Source organism: Ursus arctos, unplaced genomic scaffold (genome assembly GCF_023065955.2).
Source record: "Ursus arctos isolate Adak ecotype North America unplaced genomic scaffold, UrsArc2.0 scaffold_37, whole genome shotgun sequence".
Classification (NCBI taxonomy): Eukaryota; Metazoa; Chordata; class Mammalia; order Carnivora; family Ursidae; genus Ursus; species Ursus arctos.
In genome coordinates this window covers 15,758,143-15,783,688 of record NW_026623053.1, presented here as the reverse complement: position 1 = coordinate 15,783,688, position 25,546 = coordinate 15,758,143, and the positions used below count along the sequence as shown (strand labels likewise).

The 25,546-nt window shown below is 37.9% G+C and overlaps 2 protein-coding genes across 5 annotated transcripts in view; one reads left to right on the top strand and one right to left on the bottom strand.

Moving 5' to 3' along the window:
* The first annotated feature begins 940 nt into the window (after positions 1-940).
* PPP2R3C (protein phosphatase 2 regulatory subunit B''gamma) lies at positions 941-22,137 on the top strand. 2 transcript variants are annotated; one of them, XM_026513593.4, is made up of 13 exons: positions 941-1,068; positions 5,653-5,780; positions 7,942-8,046; positions 8,647-8,759; positions 9,221-9,318; positions 11,108-11,178; positions 12,829-12,961; positions 13,376-13,431; positions 13,511-13,586; positions 14,284-14,420; positions 16,702-16,839; positions 19,111-19,170; positions 21,836-22,137. In XM_026513593.4, the coding sequence occupies exons 1-13, from the start codon at positions 1,020-1,022 to the stop codon at positions 22,022-22,024; spliced, it is 1,353 nt and encodes a 450-aa protein (XP_026369378.1). In that variant the 5' UTR covers positions 941-1,019; the 3' UTR covers positions 22,025-22,137. The 2 variants fall into 2 exon arrangements, with proteins under 2 accessions (XP_026369378.1, XP_048077412.1); XM_048221455.2 differs by lacking the exon at positions 19,111-19,170.
* Positions 22,138-22,822: 685 nt separating this feature from the next.
* Positions 22,823-25,546, bottom strand: part of LOC113266123 (signal recognition particle subunit SRP54) — a 127,211-nt gene continuing 124,487 nt past the window's right edge. For all 3 annotated transcript variants that reach the window (XM_057306384.1, XM_026513595.4, XM_026513596.4), the window contains one exon: positions 22,823-24,850. In XM_057306384.1, the coding sequence (XP_057162367.1) occupies positions 24,644-24,850 (207 nt within the window). In that variant the 3' untranslated portion in view covers positions 22,823-24,643. The remainder of the gene's footprint in view (positions 24,851-25,546) is intronic.

Genomic DNA, 25,546 nt, shown 5'->3' with positions numbered 1-25,546 from the left:
GGTACTGATATATTCCAATCTGTGAACCTGAGGAAAAAGCACAAGGAGGTCCGTCCAGTTTTATTCGCGTGGATCACAACAGCCCTTGAAAAAGAGGCAGGATCCCATGGGAGCCTTGCTGAAGGAGGGGCGCAAAGTCGAAAACGGCGACCAGGTGTCCCCAACCCCAGACCTAGGAGCAGCATGGACAGCGGCGAAAGCCAAAATCTAGGGGCCCTGCGCCGGCGTAACAACCCTCCCAGGCCGCCAAACGCGTCAGGTGATGATATGGGGGGCGGGAGGGGAGAGCCGAACTGACAATTCAAGTAAGGAAGAAAGGTCCACGAAGGGCACTGCCGGCCGTGTACAGACCGATCTGAAACGAAGTTCACTCCATTCAACAACTCACCTCAGCACTCACGTTTAAGGCCACCATAAGCACGGCAGAACTACCGCGTCCACAATGCACCGCGAGGGCCTGGGCCCCGGGGCGTGGCTGAACCCCACGCAGGCGTTCCGCCGGGCCTGACGGCGATGAAAACACAATTTTGAAACCGTTAGTGGCAGAAGGGGCTGTTGAAGACGTCTACTACGTTCAGGGAATCTTTACGGCCTCTAGATAGCCGCAGTGAGCAATGAAAAGAAATCGTGAAGCAAAAAAGCTCTTCCTCGAGCCGGAAACGCCATAGGACTCCTGAATCACGTGGTATACACGCGCCAAAGTCTCAAGTTAAATAAAAACGGGGGCTTCCTTATCCTGCAGCTTTAAAATTGACCTTGTTGAAGTTGGGCGCTGCCTTACAGAGGATCATTTTTCCATCTGTTTGAAGTCGGCTTTCCCCGCTGTTAACGTGATCGCCGTATCCTCCGCAGTAGCTATAATGGGGTTTTGCCTGGTTAGTCGACTTCCGCCCAAGTCCAAGATGGCGGTTGAGCGTTCGTGACCCTTATGGGGTTGGGCGGAGATTGCAGTCTGAGCTAGTAGGGGGTGGAGCGGTTAGTAAACAGCAAATGCAGGAGCTGCTGCGCGGGAGTCAGCCATGGACTGGAAAGAGATTCTTCGCCGGAGGTTAGCGACGCCCAACACAGGTACCCACAGTGAGTTTGGGAGGGGCTGCTCGCAGAGCTAGGCGGCTCTAAACTCCTGGAGGTTGGGGGAGATGGGGAGGAGCAACTACTGGGAGCCGCACTTTATGCTTCTATGAAAGCTCTCTTGACAAAGGCAGATGGGACGTGATTTAGGGGTACTGAGAGTTTTGACCCACACTTCCCGGAAAAAGGATTGCGGGAATGAAGAGCCACCTTAGCACCCACTTACGTGGCCTTGACCAAGGCTTTTGAGGGATAATTGAGAACCCCGGTTCCAACAACTCTTCGATCCTACTACAATTTATAATCCATTGATCTTATGCGTTTTTACTAACACGCTTTTCACTTCCCTCCTTATCCATTGTAGATTTCATAATCTGTTTTTCTTTATTCTTTTCCTCCTCCTTCACACTTGCTTGTTAACCAGCCTGGTTAAAGCTCTTTCTATTCCACACGTACCCTCGGGGCAGCCAGAAGTGGCTGGAGAAAACGTGGCAAATTGTCTCACTTTGAATTCATGTCCACTAACCTAAAGTGTTTCAGGTATTCATTTACACATCTGCCGCGTTTCCCTATGTAGTCATTCTCCTACACTTTAAGGCAGTTGTCATCTTCCAGACCTCCAATTCTCCAATGTGTGCTACCTACTCCTTCTCTTAAGTTGATGAACTTGTGTATATATTTGAGAAAGTCGATGCAAAGAAAAACCTCACCTGTTCCCACTTACATTTCTATCAGCCCTTTCCCCACCATAGATGCCCATAAACTCTACCTTTACTGTTCAACATGAACTGTCATGCTCCTATTTGGGACAATTCCTCCACTCCAACAGGAGATCGTGTTCCCTTTCTTTTATTCACTGACTTCACTCTGTTCTTTCGTTGTCTCTCACGTATCATCAGATTTTCCTTCTCTACTGAGTCATTTCCATCAGCTCTGACAAACATGGCTGTAATATACTCCATGTAAGAAAAATCATTTCATCTCACATCTCCCTCCAGCTTTTGCTGCATTTTTCTGCACTCCTTATAGGAAAATTTACAAAAAAGTCACGTGTACTTGCACTTTCTCCCCTTCTTCACTTTTTTTTTTTTTTTTTGCTGTCAAAAGTACTTTTATTGAGGTAAATTTGCTTTATTTTTTAAACATTTTTTATTTAATTCAATTAATTAACATATAATGTATTATTGGTTTTAAAGGTACAGGCCTGTGATTCATCAGTCTTATCCAATATCCGGTGTTCATTACATCACGTGCCCTCCTTAATATTTATCATCCAGTTATCCCATCTCTCCATCCTCCACCCCAGCAACCCTCAGTTTGTTTCCTATGATTAAGAGTCTCTTATGTCTCCCTCTCTGGTTTCGTCTTGTTTTATTTTTTCTTCTCTTCCCCTATGATCCTGTGTTTTGTTTCTTGAATTCCAAATATGAGTGAAATCGTATGATAATTGTCTTTCTCTGATTGACTTTATTTCGCTTAGCATAATACCCTCTAGTTCCATCCACATCATTGCAAATGGCAAGGTTTCAATTTTTGATGGCTGTGTAATATTCCTGTGTGTGTGTGTGTGTGTGTGTGTGTGTACCGCATTGTCTTTATCCATTTGTCGGCCGGTGGACATCTGGGCTCTTTCCATAGTTTGGCTTCTTGTGGGCATTGCTGCTATAAACACGGGGTGCAGGTGCCCCTTCAGATCGCTACATTTGTATCTTTGGGATAAATACCCATTCCATTGCATGCCTGTTATGTGCCGAGTACTGTTCTAGGATATAGCAGTAAACAAAACAGACAAAAGTTCTCCTTGTGGAACTTAAGCTTTAGTGTTGGGAGAGACGATAAATAATAAGTAAATCATTTCGGTTGTATAACTTGTATTTAAGGCTGTTTTCTTCATCGGTGTGCTAGATCCCATTTTTGCTGCTCAGAGATGTATTCCTGCAGTTATCCCCTCTGTCCTGCATCAGTTTTTCTTTCTCAGTCGCCCATATCAGTATATGAACATGGTGCTATTTCTCTCACTCTAAAGAAACTTTCTTGTCTTAACTTCTACCTCTAGCTATGCCTCATTTCCCTGCTCCCCTTACAGCAATGCTTGTTAAAAGAATTGTTGATTAAATCTGTGCTGTAATTACTGCTTGTCAACATCATCAGTGATCTCCATTGTTGTGCCAGTGATCAGTTTTTAGTCCTCACTTTACTTGACCTGCCAGCAGTCCCTGCCAGGGATATGGTAGTTCTCTCTCCCTCTAAACATACTTTCCTCTCTTGGTTTCTGGGAGTCATACTCCCTTAGTTTTCTTCCCACCCCACCAGTAATCCCGTCTCAGTCTTTTGTGTTCTTCTCCCCAACAACTCAGCATTGGAGTGCCCAAAGCTAAGTAAGTCCCTGGTCAGCTTCTGTTCTCTGTCTACACTCACCTTCATGGTGAAATAGCCATTCTTATGGGTTTAAATACTGTATATTTGCTTTTGTCTCCTAAATTTATATCTCCCGTTTTCCAAATGCCAGATTCATATATCTAATTACCTACTTGACATGGCCACTTGGTTCTAATAGGTATCTTAATCTTAACTTGTCCAAAACTGAACTCCTGGTCTCCTTTCTAACCTACTCACTTGTAACTTTCCCCATCTGCTCAGGTCATAACCTTTGGAGATACCTTCAACTGCTCTTTTTCTCTGACACCCACATTCAGTGTGTCCGCAAATCCTGAGACTAAGAGAATATATCCAGAATGTTTACTCCTAAGCACCTCCATTGCAGCCACCATGATCCAGGCCATTACCGTCTGTCACCTAGATTACTGCGTTAGACTCCCAATTGCTGCTGGTGGCTCTCTCCCTCACCAGAATAAAAGCCAGTGTCTTTCTAATGACCTAGTGGCCTTGACTCCCATTATCTGCCTTCCCTCATCTACTCTTTCCTCTGGCTCACTCTGCTGCAGCCACACTGGCTGCCTCCCTCTTCCCTGGATACACCAGGCACGTTCCTCTATCTTAGGGCCTTGGTCCTGACTGTTTCCTTGCCTGGTATATACTTCTCCCTGTTTATCTGCACAGCCTGCTTCCTTGCCTTCTTCAGTTTTTTTGCTCAGTTTCATCTCAGTGAGGCTTTCCTTGACGCTCTGTTGAAAGCCGTATGTAGGGATGGACACATGTGCACACGTCCACTCATACATATACTTGTGTCTCCTTAGAATAGTTGAATGAAAAAGAATGAGTGAAATGAAAATGACTCTTGGGATTTGGGCTTGGGTAACTGGACAAATACCATTAACTGGGATGGAAATATGAAATTAGAAGAATATTAAGGTAAGGGATGGGAAAATTATTTTAGATATGTTGGAGGGTGAGGATGAAAATATTTGTTTTGAATGTATGAGTTTAGAGTTCAAAAGCAATGTCTGGGTTAGTGACATACATTTGGGACTTAGAAGTCAAACTATGAAAGTTGAAATGAGGAAGAAAGAGTAACAAAAAGGAAATGGCCAAAAAATAAGAGAATCAACAGCGTGGCCTAAGGTTAAAAATTAACGTGGCACATGTGGCAGAAATGCAGGCATAAGAGAGGTTTAGGGAACAGCTATAGGCACGTTGGAAGGAAGTGAGACCAGGAAGAGGAAAATAAACTATTGAGAAAATAGGTCACAGATTTGAAGATTTCAGTGAGGCGGAAGTGTAGGTGTTATGACAGGTTTTGAATAACCAGGAGAGAAAAATTATCTGAGAGTATATTTAAGTGTAGTATATATAGGAGCAGATATCTGTGGTCTTACCATGGAACTGAGTGACAGAGGTGACCCCTCTTCATAGTTGAAGGGTCACAGTTACTCATAAACGTTTATCCTTCCTTGACAATCGCAGGACCTTGAGGTGAAGAACACTGTGTGCCAGTTGCTGTGGTCAATAAACAGTGCGGGGGATGGATTAAATGAGACGGCCATAGGCCAGCAGCAGGCAGGCTGGAGGGTGAGAGAGCCTGAGACGGAAGGGGTTTACATCAGGTGGAGGAACAGTGATTGCAAGGCCGAAACTTCATGAGGTCAAGGGCTGTGTCTGTTTTCTCACCACACTTGTCCCGGTGTCTAGTAGTGTTCTATCCATAGTAGGTGCTCAGTAAGTACTTTTGAGGGAATGAATATGCCAGAAGTCCGTACGAGAGATAGTGACTTGAGGAAGAGACAAGTATAATGATAAAAAGAAGTAGAGGGAGCAACTAAGATGTGGTTGAAAACGCAGGGGAGGCTCTTTTGATTCTTGGTGTTTCAAGAAAATTAATATAGATGTTCAGGGTATAAGCACAACTTTGAACGTCTTTTTTGCAGTGTAATTACACTGTCGTAAAAAACCTTGATTTTAAGGAGTGCCTGGGTGGCTCAGTCAGTTGAGCATCCAACTCTAGATTTCGGTTCAGGTCATGATCTCAGGGTCGTGAGATTGAGCCGTGTGTTGGGTTCTGTACTGGGTGTGGAGCCCACTTAAGATTCTCTCCCTCTCTCTCTCTCTCTATATATATACATATATATGTAAAAATATTGATTTTGAAAGTGATTTTCCCCCTTTAATCTATTTTGTTACCAGAAAAAAAAAGTGAACAAGAATTAAAAGATGAAGAAATGGATTTGTTTACCAAGTACTACTCAGAATGGAAAGGAGACAGAAAAAACACAAATGAATTCTATAAGACCATTCCCCGGTTTTATTACAGGGTAAGTGTTATCTAAGCAAGTGTCTCATGGAGTTTATAAATGAGATGTTAGCTTTTAAAATGGGATCAGAATCTTTTATACAAATAAATAGAGATTGTACTTTAAATTCTATATGTTCTTTCATTGTAGTTGATTTTATCATTGTTTTGGAATGGATAAAATCTCAAGTTTTATATAAATTGGTATGAGAACACAAAGTTGTCGCTTGGCCCCCTTTGTTTGAGTTACAGGCTTTTTCTTGTGGGTCTCAGTAGTAGGTATTCCGTTGGATCATGTGTCAGGCTCTTTATAAGATTTAGGTTTACTTGGCTGATCACCATTTTTAACTTTGTCTTTTACCCATGTTCTAAGGTAATACATTTTGCTTGAGGTTAAACTGAAAAATAAATTAAAATGGAAAACTTGAAGAGTTATAATTACGTTTCCTTGTGCCGAAACCATAAAGAAGTCTTTGAAAAAGAGAATAGACGACAGGAAGACCTTAAGAAAGCTGCTTACAGCTGAAATTGAAGGCAACTGAAAAGAATAAGACCTATTTCGTATTATGTAAAATGTGACCACTATAGAAGAGTTAACTGTGAAATTTTAGCTGAATGTCTCTTAAACTTGCTACCTTCTAAACTCAATTATAACAGTATTTACAAAGAAAGTAAACATTCTTTCGCTTGCAATGTATTGATATAAGTGAATTATCTAGATAGTTGTAACTTATTTCTTCAAGTACAAACCTTTGCCAAGTGAACCATTTTTATTGGAAACTTTTCTGTAATACTATTTCCCAGTCTTTTAAGAATTATATGACTACGGGGGCCTAGCTGCCCCAAGGTCAGTAGATCATGTGACTCTTGATCTCAGGGTTGTGAGTTCAAGCCCCATGTTGGGTGTAGAGATTACTTAAAAATAAAATCTTAAAAAAAAATTATATTACTAAATCCATATTTGTCATGGAAAAGAGAAAAAACAGCTGATATTTTCCCATAACATTGCACAGAGATGTAAATAAATATTTCTACATGAATCCTTCTCCATACTTCTGTGTACACGTGTGTTTAACAACAATGGGATCATAACAACCCTACTTCTCCCACTTTATGTGTTTCATACTTTCTTAAACAGAGCCCACTAGACAACTGAAAATTTTTGATAGTCTGGGGGAACAGGAAGGGAATTGATGTTTATTGAGTGCCACTGTACTTCAGAGCACTTTATATTCATGATCTCATTTAATCAGAATTATGAAATAGTATTTTATCCAGAAACAGCCCTTAGATGTTGACATGACCCCATTTCTGAGCCCAGGACCCAACTTTCCTGTACTTCCAGTACCAGCCTTTTGCCTCTCCCGTGTGGTTCCTGAGGGAATTCCCTTTTCCCCTGTTTCTCTCTTTGACCTCTCCCAGATCCCATATAGTTTCCTGTCTGCAGATGTGGATTTGTGGGATGTTCTTTCTGTTTCTTCCCTCTCTGTCTTCCCACTGCTTTGGAGAAACCACCTACCATCTTTGATTACCACTTCTGTCCTTGGCTGGTTAGCTGGTTGACTAGCCACGGGAGCACAGTCACAGTTTCAACCCCAGCCTCACCTGCTAATGCTTCCTCCTTTTCCATTCCTTTTGATGGGAGTGATGGCATCTTAGTTCTTGGAAATGAACGAATTTGGACTATGGTTACTTAGCTACATTTAATGGGGCAGAGATATAGACAAAGAAGAAATCCTCGAAGCAAATTATTTGAGGTCGTGCTGGAATGAGTCATTTTAAAGCCCTGTTTACGGAAATCACCCAAGAAGTAAGGTCATTCAAGCTCAAAGGGCATATTTTGCTAAGACTGTGAAGATTCAGTTAGTCCTAACTTAATTGTATGTCAGTCTAAGGTTATGGTGGAAAGAGTATCCTAAGAATATAAAATGAAACTTGGGCTAGACTGTTAGCTCTTTGTAGGCAGGGATCTGGCCTTGCTGATTACTGAATCCTCTGGGGATCTCTTTTTGTTAAATGAACTTTTTAAATGCATGATAACTTGAAGTTAAGCAAAATTGAGATACAAAAAGTAATTTGAGGCAATGCAGTATGTAGTTATTTTAGGAGGCCAAATATATTTTTACATAATCCAATAATAGTCTAGAATTTAAGTGTAGAAATTAACTCTAGTGTATTTTTAGCTGCCAGCTGAAGATGAAGTCTTACTACAAAAATTAAGAGAGGAATCCAGAGCCGTCTTTCTGCAGAGAAAAAGCAGAGAACTGTTAGATAATGAAGAATTACAGGTAAGAGTAGGATTAAAGTTTGCTTTGGATGTTGGCCATTTCTTTATTTGTACTAAAGTCATACAGGATCTCAGGGTGTCTTAATGGAGCCACTACAGCAGAGTGGGTGACTGCAGGCCCTGGAGCAATGATTCCTATCAGAATCAGCTGCAGAACTTGCCTGGGCACCATCTCCCAAAGATTTTGTTTTGTTTTTTAAGTCCTTAGGTAATTCTAATGTGAGGCCAAAGTTGAGAACCACTACTATAGGTCAAACTTCGGGGGTTCACATCCTAGCCATGGTCTGTGACCTTGGGCAATGGACTTAACATTTCTGTGCTTCAATTCTCATCTGTTACATAGGGATAACAGTATCTATGTGCATCACATAGTTATATGGAATAAAGAGGTACCATATATGAAAACTTTAAACTTGGGCATTCAATAAACGCCAGCTATTCATATTATATTATTAGCAATCAAAGGGATAATAGGGAATAAGATTCATCTAAATATTAAATCTCTGCTATCGACTGTCATTTTAGTGGAAATAACACATTTCACTGATGTTAAATTTTGCTTTGTTAACTGTAACATCTTCATTTCTGCAATTCTCCTAAGAACTTATGGTTTTTGCTGGATAAGCACCAGACGCCACCTATGATTGGAGAGGAAGCAATGATTAATTATGAAAATTTTTTGAAGGTTGGTGAAAAAGCTGGACCAAAGTGCAAGTAAGTATAATTAAGTATAATTAACAAAGAAGTATGTTATGTTAAGCATTTTAAATGCCTGAAATAAATGTCAATGAAAATATAAGTCAATCGTGTGACAGTTTGAGTCCATTTGAGTTATTAATGAAATTTTAAAATTATTTAGTCAAGAAAATTACATTGGTATGAAGTTATTAAAAGAAATAATAGTTTATAATATAGTGTATTTATATATTATACGACTATATATATAGTACATTTATTTACAACAGTAGAGGCTTTCATTCTTTTGTGGGTTTTTTAGCCTTTCATTCTTAACATAAAACTCAAAGATGTATGACTTAATATTTTAAGTTTTGAACTATGGTTTTCACTTTGATTTTTTTCATTTTGATTTTCAATTGTTTGAATTCATGCTGTTTGCCAATTCAGTAGGTCTGCTATGTTGGCAGATGATTTTAATCTTCATTTCCTTTCCTTAGGCAGTTTTTCACAGCAAAAGTCTTTGCTAAACTCCTTCATACAGACTCTTATGGAAGAATTTCTATCATGCAGTTCTTCAATTATGTCATGAGAAAAGGTGATTTCATTTTCCTTGTGTTTAAACTCCTCTTACTGGGAACCAAGGAGGTTTTGGTACATGCTTTTACCGTATTCCTTCTCTATGAAACAACTGTAAGTTTGTTCGTAGTAAGTTTGAATCAATAGCAGAACTTCTTTCTTTTCTTTTTTCTGAAAGAGAGAGCATAGAGAGCGGGCGGTGGGGGTTGGGACAGAGGGAGAGGGAGAATCCCAAGCAGGCTCCATGCCCAGCAGGGAGCCCGACACACAGCTGGATATCAGGACCCTGAGATTATAACCTGAGCCAGAATCAAGAGTCAGATGCTAAACTGACTGAGCCACCCAGGCAACCACAAATAGCAGAATTTCTTACCTTTTGACCCAGATTTGTTTTTTTATTATTCCGATTCTCTCGTAGAGGAACTTACTAGAGCTGAGATTTTCTACTATAAATTTGGGTTCATTATTATAAACAAAACAAAACAAAAACATGTATCCTAAAGATACTAGCTAAGAACTATATATCAAAAGCTAAACCAAGAGTTTTAATGTATGGTGATTTAAATTATTTTAATTCACTGGTAATTCTGTTTTATCAATATACAGTTGACCTTTGAAGAACACAGGGGTTCGGGCACTAACCTTCCATGCAGTTGAAAATCTGAGTATAAGTTTTGACTCCCCAGAAATTGAACTGTTAAGAGCCCGTTGTTGGCTAGAAGCCTTACCAATATCATAAACAGTTGATTAACACGTGTTTTATATGTTACATGTATTATATACTATATTCTTACAATAAAGGAAGCTGGAGAAAAGAATGTTATTAAGAAAATCATGAGGTGGGGTGCCTGGCTGGCTCAGTCAGTGGAGCATGCAACTCTTGAGTTTGAGCTGTGAGTTTAAGCCCCACGTACAGTGTAGAAATTACTTTAAAAAGATTGGGGCGCCTGGGTGGCACAGCGGTTGGGCGTCTGCCTTTGGCTCAGGGCATGATCCTAGCGTTATGGGATCGAGCCCCACATCGGGCTCTTCCACTATGAGCCTGCTTCTTCCTCTCCCACTCCCTCTGCTTGTGTTCCCTCTCTCGCTGGCTGTCTCTATCTCTGTCAAATAAATAAATAAAAAATCTTTAAAAAAAAAAAAAAAGAAATTACTTTAAAAAGAAAGAAAGAAAGAAATTCATAAGGAAGAGAAAGTATGTTTACAGTACCATACTGTATTTGGGGGGGGGGGGGGACCTGTATAAGTGGACTCACACAGTTCAAACCCATGTTGTTCAAGAGTCAGCTGTGTTACGGGTTGAGTTGCCGGAGAGGATAGTTCCAAACTCAGAATTACAACATCAGATTCAAGTTCTTATTAAACAACTTGGAGTTGTTATGATTCATTTCTGTAAGTTCCATAATGATCTATGAAGTCCTTTGTGTACCATCTTTAATTAATATTTAGTCACAGTAGTTAACCTCAGCAGAATAAGAATAAATGCACCTTCACTGAAGGCATAACATTGCACTCACTGCCCCTTTTTGGTGGACACCAAGTTTAGTGGGTAAAGAATATTTTCAAGGGCATCAACTTTATTGTCACTGTAGGCAGGGTAGAATTGTTGATACCTGCCATTAATTCTATGGTATATTTTGATACAAACAATTTTGGGGTTACTGAATTAAGTAATATATGTGTGTGAAGAAGTATGTTTGTAGAATTATTATTTTGTCCCTCTAATCTAGCTGTTTATCTCCTTTTATCCATATATATGCTAAAGGACAGATCTTAAAATTACATTTCATCTTCTTATTTATTGTCAGTTTGGCTTCATCAGACAAGAATAGGTCTCAGTTTATATGATGTTGCTGGACAAGGGTACCTTCGGGAATCTGTAAGTATTAACCTAGTTTAATAACTGCTATAGACACCAAAATGTTAACAGTAGTTATCACTGCATGTTGGGATTACAGATGATTGTTTTGTTTTTGTTTCTCTGCTTTTATTAGTTTTTACAAATAATGTGTTACTAAAAATCTCTAAAAATGTATATTGACCACAAAAATTCCTTTTTAGATTCTTTTTCTCCAACTTTTAAAAATAGCTTTTCAAAGGAGAAAATACAAAGAATGTAGTGTTTTCACAGGATTAAAAATCATTGAAGAAACAGGAAAACTTTTGGTTATTCATGAGCGTTATAAATGTCAGGGGCAGGAATTTTTCAGGCTGACAAAGATCATTAAGTTTGATAATGTTTTTAATAAGGGAATATAAAATAGGCCATGATTTCCCAAACTCTTAATTCACGGTGACATTAGTATCTCAGTAATTTTTGCATAGTGCCTCTAGGTCAAAAGAAATACCTACCGGTTCCATTTATTAGTTAGTTTTTTTTTTTTTTTTAAGATTTTATTTACTTATTTGACAGAGAGAGAGACAGCCAGCGAGAGAGGGAACACAAGCAGGGGGAGTGGGAGAGGAAGAAGCAGGCTCCTAGTGGAGGAGCCTGATGTGGGGCTCGATCCCATGATGCCGGGATCACGCCTTGAGCCGAAGGCAGATGCTTAACGACTGTGCCACCCAGGCGCCCCATTTATTAGTTCTAAACAATTTATGAACGTATTCATTAAGCTTATTATATTTGCCATTTGAAAAAACATACACATAAGTTGAAAGTAAGTAAAATTTTTGCCTCATTCTTAAATTAGAAATACTAATTGCATCTGTGCCCATGGGGCGCACTCTATGGCCAGTCAAACCTGGCAGTTAGATTGGGCGGTCATCCTCGCTTCCTGTTCCACACGAACTTTGTGTGGTACTTGCTTTATCACAGCGACCATCAAGAACCTAGCTTGACAAAGATTGATGTCATCAAAAGGCACGTATCTCGGTCATTGTTGAAAATGTGTCTTGAGCTCATAGCTCTAGCTTATAGCCACATCTATTGTGTACTCTCTGGCAGATGTCACTGTTTCCCCGAAATTTTTAAAATATCCTGCTGCACCCCTGTGAGTTTACTGAAGCATTCCTGGGCACAATTTGGGAATTATTGGTTTAGTCTCTACATTGCTGGTGGGAGTGTAAAATGGAGAGGGGAGGTGGGAAGTTTTCTCCTCCCCATTTGTGTTCTCTCTTGCTATCTCTCTCTCTCTCAAATAAATAAATAAAATCTTTTTAAAAATTAAAAGATTTTGAGAGAGAGCGAATGAGCATGAGAGAGCACAAGCAGGGGGAGGGGCAGAGGGAGAAGCAGACTCCCCACTAAGCAGGAAGGCCAACTCGGGACCTGAGCCACACAGCCACCCCCTTTTTTGTTCCTTTTGAATTTGGAATTATGTAGGATATATTGCTTTTTCAAAAATGTTAAAACCGAAATAAAAAGCAAAACAATATAAGTTTTACCACTAATGTAATTATTTTATCATTAAAATACTATTAAGAGCTGAATAATTTTTAGTCCTGAAATTCAACATTCCAGTATCTAATGAAGAAACAAGATCAGACAGTCCACATTTTAACGTTTTGATTTGTTTTGTTCTTTCAGGATTTAGAAAACTACATATTGGAACTTATCCCTACTTTGCCACAATTAGATGGGCTGGAAAAGTCTTTTTACTCCTTCTATGTTTGTACAGCAGTTAGGAAGTTCTTCTTCTTTTTAGACCCTCTAAGAACAGGTAAAGAAAATCTTAGATATTATAAGGATATTATTCTAAATCTCAATAACTAAAGTTTTGAAAATGTCATTTATTTTTCTAGTATGTCATTGCCTTTAATATATAAAGATCTTTTATGATTTATTTGCACCAACCAGAACCAGCTGTGTGACAGTGGGCATGTGACCTAACTCTTAGTTTCTTCATCTCTTAAGTGACGTATGAACTGGATAACCAATGACTCCCTCCGGTTCTAAGAAGCCAGTTATTCTGACATGATTTGCTATCCCTGATATATAATACACTGGAGAGATGTTTTTGATGAAAGATATGAAGCTTTAAAATATCAATTGTGTGATTACTCTTCTAAAATAATACCTTTATAAAATTGAATTCCTCTTTTTTAAAAAATGAAATTGTGTTTGTTCTTTAAAGGGAAGATTAAAATTCAAGATATTTTAGCATGCAGCTTCCTAGATGATTTATTGGAGGTAAATATGTTTTTTAAATACTTATAATTATATCACTTGACATTTACTATCTTCTAATTATATCTCTGTGTTTATTTAGTTAAGGGATGAGGAACTGTCCAAGGAGAGTCAAGAAACTAACTGGTTTTCTGCACCTTCTGCCCTAAGGGTATATGGTATGGTTCCTGTCATAATGCTAAAATTTGAATGATCCACTCCTCAGTTAATTAGCGTTCAAAGGACACTTTTATACATAGGCTAATTTACCTTAGGATGAAAGTATTCTAATTACCTTAAGAGCTAGTATTCTAGATTACTGAAATTTCCTTGTCATTTTCTTACTCTTTAACAGAACATACGGAATGTAATTTGATCCTTTGACTCAGGAGCGTCATTGTGAACATCAGTTATTATCTTGCATTGTGGTAAAATGCCACTGCTATCAGCCTCCACAGTGGCAAGTGTTCTGGGGACTGTTCGCTCTTTACTTTAAGTTCGTTAGCTGCTACATTGTTCTCTTGGGTGATCTTCTGACTCCTTTTGTCATCCTTGATCTCTGCTTTCAAGAGCCAGCATTTCAGTGCTTTTTATTGACCCCTGTCTCTTTCTAATTTTGAAACCTAGGAAAGTTTAAAAGGTTGCAAATTGAAAACAAATAATGATGGAAATGGCCCAAAGGCCATGGCTTTATGCAAAGCTGAAAGGCTGTTGTGCTAGGGAGCACAGGGACAGCTGATCTTAGGGCACTACCCTAGGAAAGTTTGAAAATCAAAGTATTGACCAATAAAAAGAACTACTTGTGTTTGTTCTTTTGTCCTCTAATTAGAATTTTATTTTAGTCATAAATGTCTTTTTATCATTTTTCTTCCCAAGGCCAGTATTTGAATCTTGATAAGGATCACAATGGTATGCTCAGTAAAGAAGAACTCTCCCGCTATGGAACAGCAACCATGACCAACGTCTTCTTAGATCGTGTTTTCCAGGAGTGTCTCACTTATGATGGAGAAATGGTAGTAGTTTAAATCTCTGATAAATTTTAAAAATTTAGGCTCCCAGTTTCCACAAACCCTTTTCTTGATGTGATACAGTATTATTTTTATACCAGTATCTTTAAAAGTCTGAACTAATCAAATTGTGAATTTTGAAGACTTTTAAGGTAAATTTGCTTAAAAACATTATGGACTCAGGACAAATATAAAATTTTAATACTTTGTTCATTTCATTATCAGTGTATTTCTTTTTTAATGTTTCAAGTTCTGTTTTAATTCCAGGAGTTTACAGTGTAATAGTAAGAATTTAGTGATTCATCACTTCCTACAACACCCAGTGCTCATCCCAACAAGTGCCCTCCTTAATACCCATCGTCCATTTAGCCCATCTCCCCTGCCCACCTCCCCTAAGGAGTATGGATTAGTGGGGGAAAAAATCTGAAAAGCTGGCAAATCCTATTGACTGCTTTCATATAGATGGTCCATTCATTAAATTTCCAGATCAGTGTACCATGGATGCCGTGATTTAAATCCAAGAATCGGGTTGTATTACTTTCTGTAAGTGGCTGTATTAGTAGCTAATGATTAACATGCACCTGTCCTTTTATCACAACAATGCAAAATACGTAAGGAAATTCTACCTAGCATTTTAAAATCACCATCCTTGCTATTAAAAACGTGTTAAGAATGGGATAAATTACCAAACCAATGACACTTAAGAAATGGCCATATTGGGGCACCTGGGTGGCTCAGTCGTTGGGTGTCTGCCTGTGGCTCAAGGCGTGATCCCGGCGTTTTCTGGGATCGAGCCCCGCATCAGGCTCCTCCGCTGGGAGCCTGCTTCTTCCTCTCCCACTCCCCCTGCTTGTGTTCCCTCTCTCACTGGCTGTCTCTGTCAAATAAATAAAATCTTAAAAAAAAAAAAAAAGAAATTCTCAGAAGAGAATTGGGGATTTAGGTTTTATCACTTAGCTTGAATAGCAGTTTTCTAAATTACACCATTTTTAGTCAGTGGTGTAGGAAAAGGGGGAAAGGGGGAGAAACTCTGCTTTGTGACTCCTGCAGCTACAGTCACTGTCTACAGGCGACAGTGAGGAGCTCGTAGTCTACTAATGACCTCTGGTGAATACAGTCAGAGGCTGCAGCTATGGGTGGAGTTAGACCATGACGAGGCTGCATCTCTTTAGCTCTTCATACTGCAATTTATGCAAAAAGGAATTCTTCATCTTAGCCTAAAAAAACTTTACAAGAATATAAAAAATTTTTTCTAAGTGGAATCTCCAAAGTGTTCTTTTCATCATGCAAAAAAAGTAATGAGTATCCCTTTTTTGTAGAGAAAGCTTTGTTTTCTTCATGTTTTTCTAGCTTCCATTTTGTGTTTTGCCTTTTTTTGGAAGAGAACAGTTTCAGTTCACTGTATAATATTGGGTATTCTTAAGATAGCTTCTTGTTGGAAATCATCTGCTTTTAAAATGTTTAAATATTTCAAAATAGCTATTTACATATACTATTCAAATATACTATTCTATTCATTCCAGATAAACTTTTTTTTCCAAACTGACTATGCTGAAGATACTAATTTAGTGGCATTATATAACAGCTTAGTCACTGTCCTATCCACTTCAAAGTCATAATAAAAGAAAATTACTCCTTAAGACAGCAGCTCTCATAAGAAAATGAGCTATGTCCCCAATATTGTCCTGTACAGATTAACTGCTATGTAGAATTTCTAGAAACCAATATTAAGTATACAAATGGATATCTCATTTCATATTTTTTAAAAATTGCCATTTTTATGAAAGACTCTTGACTCTGGGAAACAAACTGAGGGTTGTGGAAGGGAAGGTGGGTGGGGGGATTAGGTAACTGGGTGATGGGCATTAAGGAGGGCACGGAATGTGATGAGCTCTGGGTGTTATACACAACTGATGAATCATTTAACGCTACATCTGAAACTAATGATATACTATATGTTGGCTAATTGAGGGGTGCCTGGGTGGCTTAGTTGGTTAAGCATCTGCCTTCAGCTCGGGCCCTGATCCCAGGGTGCTGGGATCGAGTCCAGCATTGGGCTCCCTGCTCAGCTGGGAGCCTGCTTCTCCCTCTGCCCATCCCCCCTCATGATCTCTCCCTCTCTCTCTCTCTGCCTCTCAAATAAATAAAGTCTTAAAAAAAATATGTTGGCTAATTGAATTTAAAAAATTGTCATCTTTGATTTAAAATAGCTTCAGATCATTAGATATTCACTTGAAAAGTTAATTCCACACAAGGCTTCTAATGAATGTCACTTTCCTCTCTGTAGGACTATAAGACCTACCTGGACTTTGTTCTTGCGTTAGAAAATCGAAAAGAACCTGCAGCTCTGCAGTATATTTTCAAATTACTTGACATTGAGAACAAAGGCTATCTGAATGTCTTTTCACTTAATTACTTCTTTAGGGTAAGTCTCATTTGTGTAAATGAGTCATTGTTCCTTAAGATATACTATTTGATTTAAATTACCTACTTAGTAACAATTTTATCTAACTTGTGATGTTTAAATATAACAAAGAGGTTTACTAACAGATTTTGTTATTAATATTTGTTTAAGTAGCTCCATGCCCAGCATGGAGCCCAACATGGGGCTTGAACTCACAACCCTGAGATTGAAACCTGAGCTGAAGTCAAGAGTCGGACACTTAATTAACTGACTGAACCACCCAGATGCCCCAATTTACTAACAAGAAAATCAAGTCTGCTTTTAGTTTCTTCTGTTTTTAAAAAATATAAATAGACTAAATCAAAGCTGATTTGATCAGTTGTAGAACATCAAAGTGTATAAATATGTGTCGGGTTATACTAGCCACTGAGATACAGACATGCATGAGAAATTCTGTGTTTTGGTGATCAAAAACTAGTGTGTAAAATCCTTCAGAAGCTTCAATTAAACAGTTAGAAAAGGTAGAAGTTTTGCAGACTTTGATAGTAGTAGATTCTTTTAAATACTGTGCTGTAAAAAATAAAAATTATTAACTTTAATAATTTTTAAATTATTATATGCTGCATTTCAGTATGAAAAAAGATTTGCTGAAGTGCTTATTTTGTGCCTTCAGTGGTCTCAGAGAATAACATGATGAGTTCTGAGAAGGGAAATTTGATTGTATCTTATCTGATAAGCATTCAGATGCACAAGGTGTAAAAATAGGAATGTCTGCCCTTTAAAGACCAATCATTCCTAAATTTGAATGGAGACTTTTCTATTTGGCGGAACAGTTTTGTACAGTAGTATTTCACTCTGTGACCTTATTTCTTTAGCTAGTTTTTAGAAGACTGTGTGATTTTTTTATATGGTTAAGACAACAATAGGAAGAAATGGCTTTTTTTAAGCAATAAAAATGACATTTTCCATCTTTGTCGTAAAACATTTTTTCCCAGAGGCTTTTCCTTTTCCATTTAAAAATCTGGGATACTTTAAAAATAACTATTTGGTTTCTGAGTTTCATAGTATTTAAAATTCATAGTTTCATGTTAAATTCCCTAAAACTTCCATAATGATTTCCTAGATAGTAATGACTACAAATATTAGTATAAATTACAATCACAGTATTAGGATACATTTTTTTAAAATTGAATCCGTGGCTAATCTGAGAATATAATACCAATTTATCATAGGGATGCCCCACTTTAGGCAGACCTATTAAATGAAAATTCAGTTTTAGGAAAACAAACAAATTTTGGAAATTAAACACTCAACCCTTTTTCATAAAGACTTCTTTACAGTATATTCTCTTAGAATATTAAATTTTGTTTTTAAAATATTTTATACATGCATTTATTTTATCAAAGTATTCAGGCTTGGTTGTATGGGTTAAGGTAAATACTTACTGGTGCTGAGTCCTGCAGTCCTAAGCTGTTCGTAGAGTCTTTGTCCATGAATATCCCAGTGATAAAGGTCGGCCTAGCTGGTGCACTCTAGATCGTATCTCCGGGTCTCCTACTCCAGTGGCTGTGAGTATCCTCAGATTCTCACCTACTCCAAAGAGAAACCTATGCACACGCTGATACCGGTGGCACCACATACAGACTAGGCACCTGCAACATATTTATTTGACTATTTACCAAGATTTTTAAGCTTCACATTCTCTAGTGAATGTCTCTCACCTAAAATAGTTATTAGTCCACCTGGATCACAGTAGTTTCTTCCGCTAGTGGTTTTGTTTTGTTTTGTTTTGTTTCTTAAAGGTTATAAAAGAGAGTTTGAGGGAGGCTTACCTCCATTTTTTTTTTTTCTGTCAAGTACAAAGCAAAGTATAGGGTGGGAGGCAGAGATGGCAGATTGGGTGTCTTAAAGAATGGTGAAGGTATGAACAGCATTCCTGGAAAATGCAAGGATCAGGCATAACAGAGTAACTGCTAGGCCATGTAAAGGCCCATGTGAGGCTGGAGACCATTCCTATATAGTAGCAAAAATCTGTGGCCTCGTATACTTTTTTCTGGAATTCTCAATAGCAAGATATAGATCTAGAAAGGTTGATGGTTACACTGATCGTTGTTTAAATTTTGCTGACTAGATGTGAAGCAAGGTCAAGGAAGTTGAGAACACTGGCAAGTGTGGTTGAAATGATAAAGCTTGTGGTCCGATAGGAAAGGAAGTGGGACTAAAAAGGGGCCATGGAACAGGAAGGGGGCTGTGGTCTATTTTTTATTTACAGACTTATTCCTACCCATACAGGCCATACAGGAACTAATGAAAATCCATGGACAAGATCCTGTTTCATTTCAAGATGTCAAGGTTACCTATTCTTTTCTTTTCTTTAAGTAAGCTCTACACCCAGTGTGGGGCTTTTGAACTCTCATGACCCTGAGATCAGGAGCCACAAGCTCTACTGACTGAGCGAGCCAGGCGCCCCTTACCTTTTAATATACGTGATACTACTTGCGACGCCTGGGTGGCTCAGTCAGTTAAGGGTCTAATTCTTGGATTTGGCTCAGGTCATGATCTCAGGGTCCTGGGATTGAGCCCACTTCGGGCTTTGTGGGGAGTCTCCTTCTCCTCCCTTTTTCCCCTTGCCCCCCCTCCCCTGCTCATGCGCACGCACGCGCACACACACACGCACAAAGATAAATAAATAAATCTTTAAAAAATAATACACATAATACCAGATAATCACCTATATCATGTGAAATTTTATATGAAAGAAACTTATGAATATGAAGTACTGAATCGAATCAAGTATTTGCTATTATTTATTCTGAGCAATATTTAAATCATTAGAAACTGAGACCACACTTGGACTAACGATTTGTATGGTTTATGATTTTAGCATTGTCAGACTGTACTTTCATTGGAAGCATTCATTCATTTTGATTGAAAATGAAGAGAATCAATACAGCCTGCATCCTTTGGCAGCCTATTCCAGTGTAAAATGAATTTTTATCCTGGTAACTACAGTTGACCCTTGAACAACACAGGAGTTAGGGGCAATGTCCCTCCCCCACGCAGTTGAAATCCATGTAGAACTTTTGACTCCCCCAAACACTTAACTACTCAGAGCCTACTGTTGACTGGAAGCCTCACATAAACAATAACATAGTCATTTTGTGGTTGTTTCATATACTATATTCTTAAAAATGTGACTGAGAAAACCATAAGAAAAGGAAATGCATTTACAGTATACTGTATTTATCAAAAACATCCACGTCTAAGTGGACCCATGCATTTCAGACCTCCGTTGTTCAGGGGTCAACTGTATTTAGGTTTGGGCACTTTTTAAATCTACTTCAAAGGTCTTACTTGCTTTTGTATTATTAAGGAGCTATCAATCCTACAATATGAAAACGACCACTATTTGAAACACATGCTAATACTTTATTTTAGTAGTCGGACTTCCGCCAACCGTGAAGAACCTACGGTACCCAGTACGATTCAGGTTCAGGTTACAGACTGAAATAACCCATCCAATTTTAATTAAGTGTAAGCTAAAGTAAAGGACTATTTTGGTTTAATATAAATGAGACAAATCTGAAACTATCCAATAGGCAACCTAAGAACTAGTAATTTTAAATTGCCACTAACCTAGAAAAGGAAGTTTCATAAACATAAAAGATTAAAAGCTCGTACCTTTCATTTGTATGAATTTTATATATATATATATATAAACTTTTTTTTAAACATTTTATTTATGTATTTGAGAAGCAAGAGAGAGATTGAGAGAACGAGTGGGAGGAGGGGCAGAGGGAGAAGCAGATTCTCTGTGAAGCAGGGAGCCCGATGCAGGACTTGATCCCAGAACCCTGGGATCATGACCTGAGCTGGAAGCAGATGCTTAACCAACTGAGCCACCCAGGCGCCCTTAAAGATTTTGTTTATTTTTAGAGAGAGAGAGAGAGAGCTTGACCACGCAAGCAGGGGGAGGGAGAAGGACAAGCAGACTCTGCACTGAGCAGGGAGCTCGAGCTCACAACCCTAGATCATGACCTGAGCCAAAATTGAGTCAGAGGCCCAACTGACTGAGCCACCCAGGTGCCCTGAATTGTTCTAATGTTTTAAAAATTTGCCTCCTTAAATGCCACTAGAGCCTCTGAGTACAAAAAGATTAGAAAACATGTACCTAATTCCTTCTAAATACTCATACAGTATACCACATAATATAGAAGTATTTACATCTATTCCAGTAAATTTCAGCACAATTTCATTGTCATTCTGGATGACTAATTCTTTAATATGACTAATTCTTTAAAACTGAACCTCCCCCATCCACCACCCATCTTAGATCCAGAGTATAAAAAGTTGACATCTATATTGGAAATGAAGTTTTGTCACTATCTTGGCTTTGGAAGCATTTATGTTTTTAGTTGGAGCTGAGTTTGCACTTAAAGGAAGACCTTACTTTACCACCAATTAAAAGACAATAGAAAAGTTGAAGATACTTAACACATATTCAAAGAATACTGTATTAATTTTGCCAGTAATTAGCTATGTAGTTTGGATTAGATTAAACTCTGAGCCTCAGTTTCTTTCTCTTTTAAGATGAGGAAGAGTGGGGCGCCTGGGTGGCTCAGTTGGTTAAGCGTCTGCCTTTGGCTCAGGTCATGAACTCAGGGTCCTGAAATCAAGTCCCACATCGGGCTCCCTGCTCAGAAGGGAGCCTGCTTCTCCCTCTCCCTGTGCCTGCTGCTCCCCCCTGCTTGTGCTTTCCCTCTCTCTGTCAAATAAATAAAATCTTAAAAAAAAAAAAAAAGATGAGGGATAGCTATTACATACCTAAGGAATCTTCCAATAAAATTCTGTGATTGTACATACAGAAAAGGAGTTGCCTGTGTGTGAACTAGAAAAGAAAAAACTAGAACAAAAAATTTTACATAAGCTCAAGTGCCAGCCTTGAATTTCACATCATTGTCTGATACAAATTTAGTGGATCAGATACCAGATCTCATTGTGTTTTTCTCTCTCGCAGGATGAAATCTTTGACATGGTTAAACCAAAGGATCCTTTGAAAATCTCTCTTCAGGATTTAATCAACAGTAATCAAGGAGACACGGTCACCACCATTCTAATTGATCTGAATGGCTTCTGGACTTACGAGAACAGAGAAGCTCTTGTTGCAAATGACAATGAAAACTCTGCAGACCTTGACGATACATGATCTCTCAAAGACTAGACTGTGTTCATTAAGATAAGCTTGAATGCTGCACGCAAAACCTTTCAAGCACAATCCTTAGAAACAGCCTAAATAAAACACTTTATATGCCTATAAAACACAGCAAACGTTTTGGTTATTGGAATGCTGGTTGCAGTAGTTTGGAGGCAATAGGACCAGATATTGTTTTAGGAGGTATTAAATTCTTGTTCCATTTAGCTCAAATATGGTATAAGTGTGATTTGGTAAAGGTAGGAGTCTACTTTAAATCTGTATAATCTTTAGAAATAAAGGAAGTTTTCACGGGATAGTTCTGACATTAGATATAAAGAATTCAAATACTTGAGGGACAGTTTATCTGTGTTCATTTAACCTTGACTCTTCTAAAGCATTATCTGTATCCCAGATCATAAACTTCCCATTCATTAGAATAGAGCCATTTCATTTCTGGGTTAGAAGTGTTTGGAGATGATGTTTCTTTCTATAGGATGTTTCTATTCAAGTTAATATTTTACTTTAATTAAAATCACTGGTATAAAACAATCTGTCTAGCTTTAATTAACTGGTACCAGGGTCACATTTTAGAAAACTCAACTCCATTTTGTGAAGGATTTTTGTTAGAAAATTTGTTAATTCAGTGTAAAGGTTCTCAATTATACTGTTCTGTTTCATTTTTTTATGAGAAGAAAGATTAGAAGAGGGTAAAATATCATGAACTATGATCCAGAGGGAATAGTAATTATAAAAAGGGTCGAAAAGGAAGGAAAAGTAAAAGAGGCTTAAAAATAAGACAAAACCATTTAATTCATTTCTGGGAAATTTTATAGTTTGCATAAATAAAGTATAAAAATTTAAGGCACAGTGAATAACTATATCAACATTACAAACTGGCCACTGTTGGACAATTAGAGAAAGTAAAATTTAAGAAACAAAACTTTCATAATCTTCCTTCTACAATGAGAAAAGTTTCTAGGTAAACTTTCAGATCTAGTGCCTCTAGGGAGAAAAGATTGAGATCATCATTAGATATGCATGCCTTCACTGGATAACCCAATTAATATCTGAGTTGGAGGTCCTATCTCAAATGAAGTTAAAAACATTAGAAGGAAGAGAGGTCAGGTTAGCATGTTTTAGAGCTACTGGTAAACTATAATTTATGGTGACATTAATTACATGATCTGAAGATTAATCCTTTAAGTACTAAATTAAAGAGTTTACAGCCATGACCAAAAAACCCATCGCATACCATGCATGAACTACCGTAATACAGATCCGTGTAACTGAAGATTCCAAGTGAAAAATTATCTTTCCTATATCCCTCAAATTTCAGTTGAAGAACTTAGTGGCCAGATGTTCACGTTCACTAATAACAGATTTCTGTAACAGGTCCACTGTACCTATGTTATGAGTTTCTTTGAAGCCATATTTTATATAAAAATATTTATGACTGACAGCTTAATGCTGTTTAGAACAACCATTAATCTCTGAAAGCTCTAAGTCTGCAAATAGGCTTTTAAGAGCAGCATTTCTGAAATATTCCACACATTCTTCCTTACCCACATTAGTTATAAATCAAAATCATACAGATAACCTCATAAGATTATGAGCACATATTTAGGAATATTTTCAAAATTAGTTTCATATTATACTTTGATAAGCGTGGCCAATAGCACAGTGGGCTCTAGAGAGCTGACCAAACCTGGGTTAAGTAAAGTGTCCACTTTACTGTTGTTCAAAGAAGAGAATGACTGGTGACTCCACTATGCTACTGTGGCACCTTATACCAACAGTAAACCCCTGAAGGGTCAAGTCTTCATCTGTCCCTCACCCCACCCCCTCCCTCCAACTACTTGGCCCACAGGAAACACTCAGGGTTCACTGAGTGACAAAACCAGGATGCCATGTGGATAATCACTAGATGTTACCACTGGAATACAAATACATTAATAAATACATCCCATAACTAGTGTTTTTAACGTCATTATGTTCAAAGCTAGTTCTTTAATTTGAATAACTGCCGAAAAAGAATGTAAAGATTAACCTGCATTAAAAAATGGAAACCCATCTTAGAACTGGTGTTGTTATAAATGCAATCACCTTTTCATAAAATATTCTCAAGGAAAGAAAAATCAAAGTGCTTTTGTCTTGCTCCTTTTATTACACACTCAGTGAACCATCCTTAGTATGAAATTAATGGTTAGATATATAGATTTAAGACAACATGAGAAGATCTAGGGGGGGAATCCTCATTTTAATCTGAGACTAGGAAGATCAGCTCCAATTAGTGTTAGTAATTTAACTATTTGTTTCTTACAAACACAAGCAACAGACGAGATCAATAATTTAACGCTTAATTGGCAGTTAGGGATCTAGAATGTCCTTAATTTCTTCAAAGAACATTTTAAAACCAAAGCACTAATGTGACACACAGTAAAAGCATAGTACAAATATCAAATTTCAGATCTGGCTTTTGCTAGATAGAGCTTAAGAATGAAGAAATATTTTTCCCTTTCCAGATAACTTAATAATTTAAAATATAAATAATTGTATTAAGTCCCACTGAATAAAGAATGTGAAAGTTCCTGGTATTATAAAAACCCTAGAGTTTGAAGTTTGATAGTCATTCTACGGTGGGACAGAGACTGGATTTTGTTTGCTTTCCATAATTACTTCACAGTCTCCCTCCATTTCAAAATTGAGATTCACAAATGAACTGGATACCACTGTTTCTGGTTGATCCCTCTGGACAGTGGAATCAGCCCGCAGTTTATTCTGCTGGTATTGTCTTTCTGCTTCTTCAGGCATCCTGTTTTCTTCTTCTTCTTCTTCTTCCTAAAAAGAGGAAATAATCAAGAATAGATGAAATAGAAATGCCCAAAAGGAACAGCATTTGTTCCCCACTTTCAACTGTTTGTGCCTTTTTTTTTTTTAAACTAAAACATTAGTGTCATGTCCAGTTTGGTTTGGTCTAATTAAGACAAGACATACCTACTTGTCCCCTGTTCCCAAACTGAAATGGAAACTATCATATGACATTTTAAGGAAAGGGAAATTATTTTTAAAGCATGGCACAGCACTGCTTAGATGGGTCCTGAATTAACTTTGACAAAGACCATATCTTTTCAGATTAATTCTAAATAAAAAATAGCTAAATACTGTATCACTTCAATCATTGGGTATCAGCCTATTCAGTGGAATAGGGTGGTCTATTCACTAAATGGTATAACATGGCTAATGTTCCCCTAAGCAGCTAGTATACAGGTAATTTCTAGTTCCAGAACTACTAAATTCATGGAGCAAGTAGCAATTGTATCGGTCAATGCAGTTAAGGGTAGTTAGTACAGAGTAGGTAACCTGTCAAGAAGATTAAATTTAGAGCTTGCTCAAGAGAAAACAAGAGAGACATTAAGGAATCTATTACAATAGTCCAGATGAGGTAATGAGGCTCTAAACAAGGCTGGAAGTGTTAAAAACACTCATTCGTTCATAAAACATTTTTGAAACCATGTAACAAATCTAAAGTCAGCT